Source organism: Carassius carassius, chromosome 46 (genome assembly GCF_963082965.1).
Source record: "Carassius carassius chromosome 46, fCarCar2.1, whole genome shotgun sequence".
NCBI lineage: Eukaryota > Metazoa > Chordata > Actinopteri > Cypriniformes > Cyprinidae > Carassius > Carassius carassius.
This window is the reverse complement of record NC_081800.1, coordinates 4847029-4861533: the sequence shown is the minus strand read 5'-3', so window position 1 is coordinate 4861533 and position 14505 is coordinate 4847029. Positions and strand designations below refer to the sequence as shown.

The 14505-nt window shown below is 34.5% G+C and overlaps 1 protein-coding gene across 1 annotated transcript; it reads right to left on the bottom strand.

Moving 5' to 3' along the window:
• Positions 1–4316: 4316 nt before the first annotated feature.
• On the bottom strand, positions 4317–14280 carry LOC132129265 (cadherin-like protein 26). Its single transcript, XM_059540778.1, has 14 exons — positions 14172–14280; positions 12125–12247; positions 11847–11999; positions 11593–11737; positions 10980–11152; positions 10716–10847; positions 10406–10588; positions 9799–10118; positions 9546–9688; positions 9164–9388; positions 8409–8624; positions 7531–7652; positions 5767–5850; positions 4317–4827 (listed from the first exon to the last, which is right to left on the bottom strand). The coding sequence occupies exons 1-14, from the start codon at positions 14220–14222 to the stop codon at positions 4621–4623; spliced, it is 2277 nt and encodes a 758-aa protein (XP_059396761.1). The 5' UTR covers positions 14223–14280; the 3' UTR covers positions 4317–4620.
• Positions 14281–14505: the final 225 nt, after the last annotated feature.

The following is a 14505-nucleotide window of genomic DNA, read 5'->3' as shown; positions in this document are numbered from 1 at the left end:
GGTTTATATAATTCCGGCTTCTTTAGGAAGCTGAACAAAGTTATCTTTTCCTTATAACCAAAAAACACCCTTCTTTGGAGACTTTCTTCCTGAGCAACTCCCATGCAGCGCTCCAAAAGCTCTGAAACTTGTACGAACCCAGAAGTAAGATTTTTGGCACAGAAAAATTCTGTCATACATCCAAATAGTTTTTTGAAACTTTGTCCATGCTTAGTGTCAGGATATACTCCGGAGACAGAGGTAGGTGAATTCAGAACAGCTTATTTATTTACAATTATACAAGTGCTTGGCGAATCCCTTGTCCTCAGGTACACGGTGAAAGCTCCATTATTCAAGTGCGGGCTGTATGGTAATCACATGGAACGGGATAGCAAACAGGTGAGTTCGCTCAGTACAGAGGTTACCAAAATACATATACTTCCCATAGTTGAGGTGGAAGTAAATAAGGATTTAGCCGTGATAAGTGTTTAGCACACAAAATTAACTTGAGTAATATAAAGCATGCATAACACAGAGAATACACATGTATGAGGCAGCTTCTGGTGATTAGTTCCTATAACTGAGGTAGAAAACCCTACGAATAGGCTGTAGTGAAAGTTAAACACACAGAAAGAATTCCACAGGTTAAATAAAACATACATGATACTTAAGATATATGTGAGGTAAATATCGGTAATCAGTTCAGCTTATTGGAAGCAATTTTGAGACCGTTGTTAGTGTTAAACCACAAGTGGGTTAATTTCAGTCTATTGGTTTTGGAGACAAAGTTTCTGGAATTTACAGCTGCAGAAAGGAGGTGTTCCCTGGTTTAAGGTTTGTGGTGATCCTGGGCCATAGAAATGCCTTAGCATCCTTCGTTTCCTGATAAGGCTGGGGATTTATGCATTGGGGTCACCACAGGGGTTCTTGAACATTTGGTCTTAAGTTTGGGGAACAAAGAGACATCTTTTCCTGCTGTCCTGGCATCACTGGTCTGAGATTAGACAGGCACAAAAAGGGAAAGGGGGGGGGGGTGACATCTCCTGTAATATACTGTAATATATATATATATATATATATACACAGTATAGTTTTAATCATATTCCCTGTTTTATACTGTAGATGCTTTATTCTTATCCCAGTTGGAAACATGCATACTTGAAATATACCAGACAATAGATTGCCTAAAGTTTAATTTCAGTGCAAGTGACAAAACCTTTAACACATTCACACACAGTCACCTTGTTCTTCTGTTTACTCATTAAAGCTGTTGTAATTGAAACGATACAATATAGGTTCAGATTTTCCTTCTTTCACACTGTTACTATTTTCCCAAAATACTGAAACATTTCTCAACATCAATTCTTCAAATCAGTTTTATTATCATCTTACAATGACTCACATAATAGGAGACAGACCTTGCGTAAGGTCTCCCACTGATGGATTAGCGGTTGCAATTATCAGGTCTCACACAGTGGACAATGATATATGAGCAATTATTGTGTCTTGTTACTTCCATGTAAGCCCCCATACTTACATGTTACATCATGTGATGAATAGTACCTTTATAGAATAGTTTTATTCATATATTTTGGAAACAAGATTTATGAGTGAAGGCAGGAAACAAGTTGCGCACAGTTGTACAAAGTGCTATTGTGAAGTAATTACTGTGTGGCATGTTAAAGTGAACTATTTCAAGAGCTGCGTGTTAAATAAAATAAAAATAAAAATGGTTGAACAGGTCGAGTGACCTGTCAAAATAAAATCTAACAAACAGAAAAACAATGTTATGCTTTATTGAGTTTTTCATCGATTCCCACGTGTCAATGTACAACACCATCAAAAAACAAAAAACAGTCAGTTTCACATTTTACAGCAAATGATTAAAAGCACCTGAAACAGAGCAGTTTCCTCGCCAACACAGTTTCACCACCTTGGAATTATAAGGTTCTATCATCTGCATTCTGAACGGTTTTGAGAAAGTGAGTTTCACAGTTTTTGCATTCCATATAGCAAAAGTGATATGAGGAACAATTCTCTTTCATACATGAAAATGACAGACACCCTAAATGTATTCTAAATGTACAATATAAATATCCTTTCAAAATTGTAAATGGGAATTTTTGGAACAGGTCAAATCCAGATAGAACCTTTTAATTCTAAAAAGTAATTTTCTGCTTTGAGGTTTGAGGTTCTAGCTTGCAAAAAAAAAAAAAAAAAAAAAAACTAGGGGAGACCGGGGACAGCTGCAACAAGGGATGGTTGCAACATGTCATTTTTCTCCAATCAGAAAGAAGCTAGAGTGATGACACTCACACTGCACTTGCTCAGTTGGATGCCCCTCCCTTGCAGAGAAACATCAAGGAGATTCCTGAGCTGCTCCAGGATTTATTAAAAAAGAACTGTTTTTGAGGTATGAAAGTATTTATTTTCTTGAGCTTTGTTTTTGTTAAAATGCTGTAATTGTTTTTTGTGATTCAGTTCAAACTTATATGGTTTAAATGAGTGATATGTTAACTTTAAGCTAATATGGTTAACATGTTTCAATGCCACCTTGTTTAGCTAGCACATGAGGTTTTATCATGGCTGACAGGTAAGGGGACAGTTGCAACAACTGTTGCAACTGTCCCCGTACAATGCATAAATATAAAAAACAGACCACATAGCAGTATTTTTAACATTTTAAAAGTTCTTTCATAATTTTTCATTCATCTGCACACAAGTTTTTACTTAAATATAATATAGTTCATCAAGTTTATGTGTGTGTGCGCATGTGTGCAGATGTCTGTGGCCATGCTTTGGTGCAACTGTGTGTTTATGTGCAGAGGAGGACACAGTGAATAGTTTAATTAGCTACTTCAAGAAATACAGTTTACTGAGCTATAAACTGTTTTAAAACATAAAATTTGTGTTGTCACAATGTGCTCACATGTATAAGAAATTTCACTTTAATGCTTTCTATGACATTTACTGAATATTTTTCTTATTCAAGTTAAGCATAAAAGGCGGTGGTAAATATTTTATCCAGTGCAGATGTTAATTTGGGGTAGGAATACGGTTTATAATTAAACATATAATTGCAGGAACAGTTTAAGCAGCTACTGGAATACATCTGTCCAGGACTTTATTCCACAGAAAGTGATAAAGACCCCATCAATTACACTTTCGACTCTTTGACCTTTAAGGATTTATATTGTAAAATGTAAGACATTTTAAGACTTTAAAGTGCAAGAAAAAAGAATATGCTTCAGCAAATTTTTTTCCACAAAGTTGAACGCTTTAGGGTGATTTATACTTCTGCATCGAACCTACGCCGTAGCCTACACATAGACCCACTCCCTACATATGTACAAAATATATTTTAAATGTTACACCTTCTTATATAGTAAAACAAAGCAAAGAACAAGTTTCTTATCATTTATTATACTACATAGCATGATACATCAGTAGTTGTCTGTGACAAACAATGTTGATCTGCCATGGTACAAGTCCTCACGGAGATGGAAAGAATGCCTTCTCTGACGAGCCGCTTCTTCTTCGGCTTTTGTCGTGGTACTGCGGGTTTCACCAGCTATATGCAGTGGACACTGAAGACTAGCGGTTTGAGTGTGTACTGCACGTCGACGCGGACAATGACGCAGAAGTATAAATGAAAACTGACGCGTAGCCTACGGCGTAAATATGGCATAGGTCCAACGCAGAAGTATTAATCAGCCTTTAGCCTATATGCATGAATGTTTCACCAGGCTAACACAGATGGATCTCTTACTACTGCAATAGCGTAAAACTCTCCTGATATTTTAATAACAGTTACAAAATAATAAAATAAAGCATATACTCATTTTTTGGAAGGGTTCAATTTGAGCAGATGATTTTACAGTCACTGTCATCATCAGAGTGACCTAGCTTGCCCGGCACATCAGCATCTGGCTCATATTCACGATCGATTTCAATTAAGGTAGTGAGGTCCTGGGCCGCTAAAGTCCCAAGGAGTGAGTTTAAGGGATTATAAACACTGAAAAATATTTCACTGACTATACAGTATATTAATACAAATATATTACAGGTAAAATATTTCACATATAATATTTCCTTCTGTTAGGGAGCATTCCAGTGAAATGACAAAGAAAGCTGATGCTGATTGATTGTTTCTTACAAACACATGTTGTCACAGAATAAATATGTGTGAATGTCAGATAGAAAAAATGTCAGATAGAACCCTGTGATTTCAAGGTGACGAAATGTCACGCCCAGCGAAACAATCTCTTCAAACGCCTATCAGCTCCTAAAAAAACTCAAAAACCTAAAACCATCCATGCAAGTACTACTCTTAAAGGAGGTTTTATCAAATTACTACACCACATTTCTTTTGCATTAAATACCTTATAATGATTCCACATGAACACAGAACAAAAATTACAGAATGAAAATACATAGAACAAAAGCCCAAAAACCTGAGCTCACCTAAAACGTTAACATTATTCGTTTGTTGATTTGTAAACACTACTGATTTTTTGCATTCAGGAAATGCAAATGCATATTTATTAACATTCATAGAACTGTAAAACCTTTTTAAACCCTTAGTTGCATTTTGTGCTATATATTTAATGTATACACTGGCCACACGTCCTGAGATAATTTTCACTTCCTCATCAGGTCGGGTCTGGAAATTGTTGCTAGTCGATTGAACCTGCTGTCCAGATTTCTGAGCATCTCTGGTTGAAAGTCATCCTCTGGAATGGATATTGCATCCAGTTCACCATTGTCCGTAGGTTGTCCTTCATCTGCGTAACAGTGCGGTTTGTAAATAACATGTTGATCATCACGGGTTTGGAGAGCAAGTAGTTTCTGAAGAGAAGAAGGAAAAAACAAAAGCACCATGATAATTATTCAAACATTTAGACATTATTAACCAAATTTATTTCTCATGATCAAAAAACCCGTTGACCTAAAGATTGAATGGGAAGGTTTTATGTCTGAAACAGTGTTAAAATTTTATTTAGATAAATCCACTTTAGATGTTCTACTACCTATGAGTAACTTTACAACTCAACTAATAGTCATTAGAGTATTAGACTGTCTGCTGAATATCACTTAATTTTTATGCTCCACCAACAGACTATAAGAAACTTCACAAGTACATGTAAAGCTTAATCTACTAATCCTAACCTTCATCTAATAGTCTATTAATATTTTTATGAGAGTTATTTTTGTAGCTGCAAAGTTACTTATAGTTAGTAGAATAACTGTGGACTATCGAAATAAAGTGGAACCGAAACATTTCATTTGGACATTCATCTAATGTTTTATAAATGTTACTACTTTTTTAAACATGCAGAAGTAGCTTTTCCATAATGTTTGGAAAATTATAAAGTGGAATGTTCCCTTTATGTTTAACTAATTAACAAACTAAATAAACAAATAAAGTTTTTAACATGCTTAAAAATTGGACATTTTAAACTGATTTTTATAACATGATGGGAACATTAACACAATGTTCTTTAAACACAATGTTTTTGAAATGAGGAAAAATATTAATAAGGAATGAGTAATCAGTAGAATAGTAATGTAAAGCTTTAAATCACCTGGTTGATGAGAACGGCGAGGTTTTTACCCGAGTAAGATGCATTGGTTTTGTATGAATGCATGCTTCTAAAACTTGATCTGATGCTTGATATCTGGTTGAAAAAAGCATGTGAGAAAAGTTCAGTTGTGCTGAAGTTAGCGAAACGTCAATTATTACCGTCATTTTATTGCAAAAAAAAAAAAAAAAACTCTAATAATCACCTTATATATCGATTGGCTGAATTGCTGGTCGCTGTAGACTGGCGGTGGATCCTGTGAAACTGCCTGCAGTGCTTTATAAATCACCTGGATATTATGAAGCATAATGATCATTTTAAGAAAAAGTTCTCCTGCATATGGTAGCAAACAGGATGCTAATGTTAGATATAAATATGAGTTGAAATTATCAAACGTTACACTTTGCTAGTTAATGATAGTACCATGTACTAATCATGCACAAATGAGCAATTTTTAATCTACAAATTTAATTTAATGTTACGCATGCTATTTTACAGTATTTTTTATATTACAATAATTAGTTACAGCACTAATAACAAGAAAGGAAAAAAATATATGAAGTACATGTTCTTGTATAATTTGACGCACTAGGTGTGTGTGTGTGTGTGTTTGTGTGTGTGTGTGTGTGTGTGTGCATGTACCTGGTATTCCACAAGGTTTGTAATTCTACTAAATTTTGACCTTGTAGGCAGTGTTGGGGGTAATGCATTACAAGTAACGCGAGTTATGTAATCAGATTACTTTTTTCAAGTAACTAGTAAAGTAACGCATTACTTTTTAATTTACAAGAAAATATCTGAGTTACTTTTTCAAAAAAAAAAAAAAACGCCAGTTACTTTGTATTCCCATTTTTTGACTGACAAGCCTCCTGTTCCCATATTGGGAGAAATCGGAAGTATGGAGGCGTTGTGTGCGCTGTGTGAACATGTTACTGTAGTTCTAGACTAAATGTGAATGTGCATTAATTCATCCCACTCACAAAAAAACAAAAAACAAAACAGATTTAGTATTCATCAAAATTAATCAAAACAGTGAAATGCAAACTCAGAATATGACGCAAACCTGCAATAACTAAATATATCAAATAACACAAATGTATCTATTCCCATTTTATTAACAGTGTCTTTGCTGCTGACCTTTAATGATCCAGTTCAACCATACTAATAATTAAAAAATGACTTTAGATAAACTAACAATTGTGCTTCATTGTTTTGTTTTGTTTTATTGCTGAAGAGTGTCGAACCTTCTTCTCCTGTGTTCTACTGTACAGACGTGAATTTACTTTTCCTTCAGCCTGAGGTTTATTCATTACACTTTTTGGTGTGAAAGGGCTTTTACATTTGCTATAAATAGAACTTCTTATATTAAAAACAATCAAGCCCTGCTCATATTTAAAAAGTAACGTGAAAGTAACGCAAAAGTAATGTAACACATTACTTTCCATAAAAAGTAACTAAGTAACGTATTTAGTTACTTTTTTAGGGAGTAACGCAATATTGTAAGGCATTACTTTTAAAAGTAACTTTCCCCAACACTGCTTGTAGGGACATTTTTGGTCCCCACGAGGAAACAAAGCTCACATCATGAATCATACAGAATGAAGTGTTGAATCAAAAAAAATTGCCAGTATTTTTGTTTGAGGGGTACTTTTTCAATTAATAGAAAATATAGTATGCACAGTATAAAATGACCCAATAAAACATGGAAACCTGTGTGTGTGTGTGTGTGTTTGTGTGTGTGTTTGTGTTTCAAATTATACAAGGAGATGTAATTGATATGTCATTTTTTACATTAACATTAAATTAACAAATGCCGTATGCAATGTTCTCTCATGTAATTAAATAAACTAATATGAATTACTTGAGCTAATGTTGACATAAAATATTGTTGTAGTGTTTTAACTGAATAAAAGGCACAAATTCAAACATTACTGAAAAACAGTTACTGTGGGTTGTCTGATGAAATTACCAAGCAGTCAGTCCCTTTACTTTCTGTATTTGTTTTCATGAGATTACTGTAGCCCTCCTCATCCATTGGATTCATTTTTTTCTCTATCTTGCAGGTGATCAGTAGACTCATGAAGCACATTGCTGAAATATAAAAAGAGAGTATTTCTTTTAAACTTGGATACTTTCGCATTCCCACTTTTGTCTTCTCACATCAAAATGCACCCACATATTTGTTTAGAGCTGTTTTCATTTGTAAACCATGCTTGATCTGTGCTGATTTCTCTCCTGTTTCAGACACACCCAGACTTTTTCAATGGAGGAAGCAATATTAGGGTTGAGGACTCATATTTTAAGCCAAAGCGATGGTTTGAAGTTAAAAACATCTTCATGGCGGATTTGTTACTTACAAACACGCAGCTTTTCACTTTACATTCTGACAGCACCCATTCACTGCAGTGGATCCTTTGGTGAGTAAGTGATATAATGCTAAACAAACTCTACATCTACATCTTGGATGGCTTGTGGATGAGTAAACTTTCAGCAAAACTTTCATTTTTGGGTGAACTAAATCTTTAAATCAACTGAATAATTGTTTTCCCAAATGCAGAAAAACATATATTCTAAGTGCTTTTAGCGAGGCAAAACTACAGTATTTACAGAGAACAAATTAAATAACATTTCAAAACTGTAATAAAAGTTAAAAAAAAAAAACATGCGACATTCAAAAAAACAGGTTTTTACATGTTTCCATGGCAAGTTTTTTATTGTTTAACCACACCTGTAATGGTTGAATTGACTTGTACAGAAGGATGGGTTTCTAGTATTGTGAAACAGTTTCCAAAATTCTTCATCACTTATAGCACTATAAATATCATCTAAACATTGGAAACCACTCACCTGTGAGAACTGAAAGAACAAGCAGCCAGATTGCAACAGAGCCCATCCGAGCATTTAAGACCATCTTGCCCTGGCAGTTGTGAGTTAAAGAGCAGTCACACACCTTGACCGTCAGGTTCTGGGTGGAGTATAATCCCTGCTGGTCTGATATTTTGATCTGGAGCATGTGATGACCTGAAAACACTTTGTCTTCTTTTACAAGACCCACCGTTGTGCCTTTAGGAGACAGACAATAAAATGAGAGTTAGTATTACTGTAAATATATACTAAACGTTTGGAATAATTAAGAGTTTTAAATGTTTTTTAAATAAGTCTCTTATGCTCACCAAGGCTGGATTTATTTCATCAATAATACAGTAATAATGTGAAATATTATTAATTATTTTAAAATTACTATTTTTTGTTTGGAGATATTGTAAAATGTCATTTATTCCTGTGGTCAAAACTTCAAATGGAATTTTTTTTTCATTGTCACACAATCCTTCAGAAATCATTCTAATATGCTTTTTTTCTGCTCAAAAAACATTTCTTACTATTATCAGTTGAAAAAATAGCTATGCTGCTTATTATTTTTCTTTTAAACTCATTAAAAAAAATCTTAATTCTAAATATTTGGTTCTTAATGTAGATACAGAAAAGCAATTTAAGAAGGTCATGGAAGAACGTTCTGGACATAAAGTCAACATAAAACTTGTGTTTTCCAAGTGAAATATGATAAGAGAGATTGTTGGGTGGTCTGGATTAAGTGTCATTACCATGAGATGGTTCAAGCCTCCATTTGTCCTTTACATCTCCTAAAAGCTCAAAGTAGAAAGGTGATCCGTATGGAGGAAAGTCCAGGTCTACGGCTGTGATGTTGACCATTGTGGGCTCTTTATCTTGGCAAATGCTGATTGTGTTCACCTCCAGTATTGGTACGTTATCATTTTGATCAATCAGGTGAATCACTAGCGTCCCAGTGCCTGTCATCGGAGGAACACCTGCCAATCAGAGACAAGGAGGAAGCTGACATTCAGAAAGCTGTTCATGAATCATGAGGTTGTGTAAATCTGCATGTATCTCAAATGAAATGAATTTGAAAATGAAAGGAATTGTCCGTCAGGGATACTTGGCATAACATATGAAAATTTGTCTTACCTTCATCCACAGCATACAGTTTTACTGTATAGGTGCCGTCTAATACAAATGGCGACTCTCTATCCAGAATTTTAGCCGTGGATACTTGTCCAGTCTTTGCATCAACAGTTATCCATCCATCAATATCTTCACCTTTAATAAATCTGAAAGTCAAATAAACATCTGATGAATTCATCGTTATCTATATGCAATCCTGTTCATTCAAATCTCCAGTACCATTAGTGAAACATACAGTAACATTAGCTTCTCTTACGTAAATGTGTTTGCATAGCTTCCATCCATGTCTTTAGCAGTGAAGGTTGTAAGACTTGTTCCTACATCGATGTTCTCCGTTACTGCAACATGTTTAACAGGAGGTATAAACACCGGTGGGTCATTGACATCTTCAACATAAATGGTCACTGGAATGCTATTATAGAGGTGTGTAACACTCTTGTCAGAGTTTGGGAGTATTTGGTCAAGCTCCCACGCTGCATTCGGTACTTTCCTTTTAATCTTACAGGAAAAGTAAGGAATTTCGTTCTGCACACTGATGGACAGATTGTGATATGTTTGCTCCTCGTAGTCCATTGGCTAAAATAAAGAGAGTTTAGAGAACAATCAACATGAATGTATACAGAGATATTTGTGTATCTTCCTGTATGTTAAAATAGTTCCGATCTGAAATTGCAGAGACAACAATTTAAGGCTTTTCTGTGTAAACACAAACTCAATCTTTGAGAAGGTTGCCGATAGGGGCGCAATTGTAGGATACGCTCTGATGGGTCGTATTTCAGGGATTTGGACAAACAACCTATACGAGCGTATTGGTTGGAGGACAGGTTGTGGCTTACATAATGAAACATCAATCATCTGCATACCTTAACAACTGTTAAAATCCCTTCATTGGTAACAGGGTCTGTTTCTATTTTGAATATCTCTTTTTTATCTCCGTAAATTATGTATTTGGCTTTCCAAGCTTTTGAACCACGGACATCTCTGTCTGTTACTTGCAGTCGCAGAACTTCAACCCCAGCTTCTCTCTCCTTGACCTTCCCTGGTCCCTGAAACATAAGTCAAATATTTCATTGGGTTTCACTGGAAAGTGTGTATAACTTGCCTTTAAAAGCAATAACCAAGAATCTCACAAGCATGACCACTATTAATCTTAAAGTCCACTGTGAAACTTACTGTTTTGCCCGAGAACTCTGGCAGATTGTTGTTATTATCAGAAATATTGATTATCACTGTACTTGTATTTGAGAGCTGTATCTTTTCGCCTTTGTCCTTTGCTTCAACAAGGACTGTATATTTCTGAGCTTTCTGGAAAAGATTCATTTAGAAGAACATTTCTTTGGTGGCAATGGAGACATATTTATGAAGCACAAAATGCAATATGTGTTGTCTAAATGGAATAACATTCATTAATCCCAATGAAAGAAATTAAGCCCATACCTCAGAGTCCAAACACCCCTTAAAATAAATAGTCCCAGTTTGGTTTTGCTGCTGTATATAAAATTCAACATTATCTGTTTTTGGTGTGACAGACTTTATTGTGAAAATGAATGTTCCATTGTTTGTTGTTGAATCATCCTCATCAGTTGCCTGTACAATCAGTACTTCTTTGCCTAGAAAAATATTAAGAAAACCAAGTGTTAATATTTCACCCAATAATTACATGTCCATGATTTTTTATTCCCCCTAATGTTGTTTCAAACCTGTACACGGTTAATTTTTATACATTTTTATAATTTAAAGTATATGTTATATATGTTTAAGAAATATTATGGAGCCCTTGCTGTTCAATAACAGATCATAGTAACCAGGGGCTGTCAAGCTAAAAAAAAAAGCATCACTTTAACAGTAATAGCAGTATAGCAACAACCTGTGTAGTGTGCAATAATCACAATAATTACAATGTTTCCTTTCATGTTATGAGGGGGGACATAACAACACTGTGGATTGCAGTGACATGTGGGTGAGTAAATAATGTCAGAATGTTCTGTTTTGTGTGTTTTGTTTCACAAATGAAATAGAAAGTAGTGAAGTGCAAACTATAATACATTACCTTGAGCATGTGACTCGTCCACAGTCACTTCATAGACTGACTTTTGAAATTCTGGTGCATGGTCATTTATGTCCAATATTTTGATCTCAAGCCCAAGCCTTGTATTCACTATATTAGTGGATTTATTTTTTGCTTCAAAATCCAACTGCAATTGAGTCCAGTGAATATCAATATACAGACCTTCCTTGCAGTCTATTTAAATTAATTTCAATGATGTCTTGCAAAGGATACTTTGTTCATTAATCAGTACTTACAAAGAGAACTTTAGGGTCCTTTTCATAGTCCAACTTTCCATGTACTATAATTTCAACTGTGTCTTTATCAATGCTGAGAATATTCTTTGGCTCTTTATCCACACCTTGACCTTGTAGCTTGAAATTTAATAAATAATACTTATCAATTGTAATCTGAAATGCAAGTAACATACACATGATTATTATTATCCAGCAATTTGACATATGTAATGTGAAAAACTTTATTTAAATAAAACTGAACTGAACGAGCTCTAGCTAGCTGTTATGATGCCCCTCACCTTGCCTAGTATGTATGGAAATGGACCAGGGTGTTCTTCCTCAATACTAAATGAATCAATGATCCATGCACGCTTCTGTCGAATCTTCCCGCTGTCAGCCCATACACACACGCTCCAGACAGACTGAGTTGAAAAGAAGTCATTATAAGTTATGTTAAATCCCATTACAGCACTCATAATTTTTGTGAAACTGAAATTTTCATGAAAATATTAAAGGATTTTGAAGAATGTTCTTTAATGGTAGCTTTGATGGTAATATTTAATGGTAAATTTGTTTGCTTTTTGTTTGTTTGTTGTTATTTTCACACTATGCAAGAAAATGGCTACCAGCATTCTTCAGATTATCTTCTTTTGTGTTCAACAGAAGAAACAAACTCATAGGTTTGGAACAACTGAATAAAATATGATTTTTCTTTTTTTTTTTTCTTTTTTTTAACAGTTAAGATGGTTAACATTTGAAACTTAGACCCCTACATTACTTTGAAGATTTATTTTAAATATATAAACACTTTGCTGAGAAGATTTTGATGAATTTATTTTTTTATTTATTATTACATGGCTCAGTGGAATACTTGATTCTGATTGGTCAATCACGACATTCTGATGTCTGTTATCCCTCGATAACAACCGGTAAAAGCTGATAACACAGGCTCATCTGGGAAACTGAAATCAGCACCATACTCTTGCTAGGAACAGTTTTTCTTTGTGGTGGAAGCTTTGCATTTTGTTAGCTAATAAAATATTAAAACTCAGTTCAATACTATGTGTAAAGTTATTCAATTAAGTCATCCTGGACTCGCTCTCTCGTTTCATACAAACGCAGCTGCTTTCATTGTTCTACGATTGTTTTGTACAGTGTAATGGATTATAAGATAACTAACAAACTGGTAAGATTTTAAAATATTTTCATCTTAAATCAATATTTAAGATGTGCTTGCTCGCAACTGCTGTCTTCACGGAAGCTTTGCGTTCAAATATTTAAACTCAAATAAATATTTTGTGTCTAATCATTTACTTATGAGGCAAGTAGCTGTGTAATAAGTGGGAAAATGTTTATTCAGCTGGTTGTTATCACAGAATAGTCACTTCATAGATGCACATCAAATACTGTATAAGTTTATACTAATCATCAAAAGAGAGAATAAATGATATTGCATAAAAGAATAAAGGATTCCTTTTATTGTAATGTCAGTGTGAAAGTCCCTTCATTTAGTCTGGCAGGCATATATTTATAATTTAAATTTAATTGACTTTTTTTTCACAGTCTAATTTGGTATGATAACTATTTATTAAATCTAATTTAATTTTGATTATGGAATGATTTAAAAGAGGTTATAATCCCTCTGTGAATAGTTGTCCGTATCTGCTAATGAGGACAAAAGCTAATTAGTTACTGCTGATGACAAAACTTTTTCTTTTTTTACTTTTTCGTTTTCCCAAAAACATGATGCATTCACAGTAGTAAATCAAGCTTACTGTGATGTTTATGTTTCTAAGAATGCTTGAAGACATTACCGTTTGTAAACCACATCACAAAATCCATTACTGACATGTCAATTCTTGAAAAATGAAGCTCATAACTGTGCAGATCATAAATAATACTATATATAATAACTAGATATTGACAGTGCAGTTTTGACTGTATTCACATCATTATTAATTACTTTTACTAATAAGCATATTTTGGACTATACAGGTACTTTAAGGCATGAGCTTACAAGGAAAACAAATCTTAAAGTTCATAATAATGTCCCTGTGTCATGATCTGAAAGTCCCGTTCATCCACAGCCCCAAAGGGAGTAACACAAATCCAATTTAACAGAACTAATTCAAGTTTACTATCTGACGCATGGCAAACAATAAAATCAGCTAATCATTCAATGGAAAGCAAACCTTCTGAAGCCCTTTGTTCATTAACCTGGCTTTATACTGTGTGACAGACTTAGTTCCTGCAACATAAACGGCTGTTGTCTAGAAGTATGAGCAGAGAAACACGAGCCAATGTGGCTGGCTCCAGTGTATCACATCACACAGCACTTTAACTCACCAGTAGCAGGAGAAAGCTGACTGGAAGGGTCCTCATGTTGAAGCAGATCATCACACAGTCCTGCTCGACTGAGACTGAGCTTTCCTCTGTCCCTTACAGTAATCCACACTGCTCATATGACACATGAGAGCGAGAGAGAGAAAGAGAGAGAGAGAGAGAGAGAGGAGGGCATATTCAAATGACGGTGGGAAGGAACTGGGGCAAGTGTTACTTTATCACTCTTAAAACAACTCTTTTAAAACAACAAAATGTGTTATTTTCAACATGTATTGAGTGTGCTCAGGGACAACGCATACTGAGTTATAAAATGTGTTCACAATTTAACACAAATTGT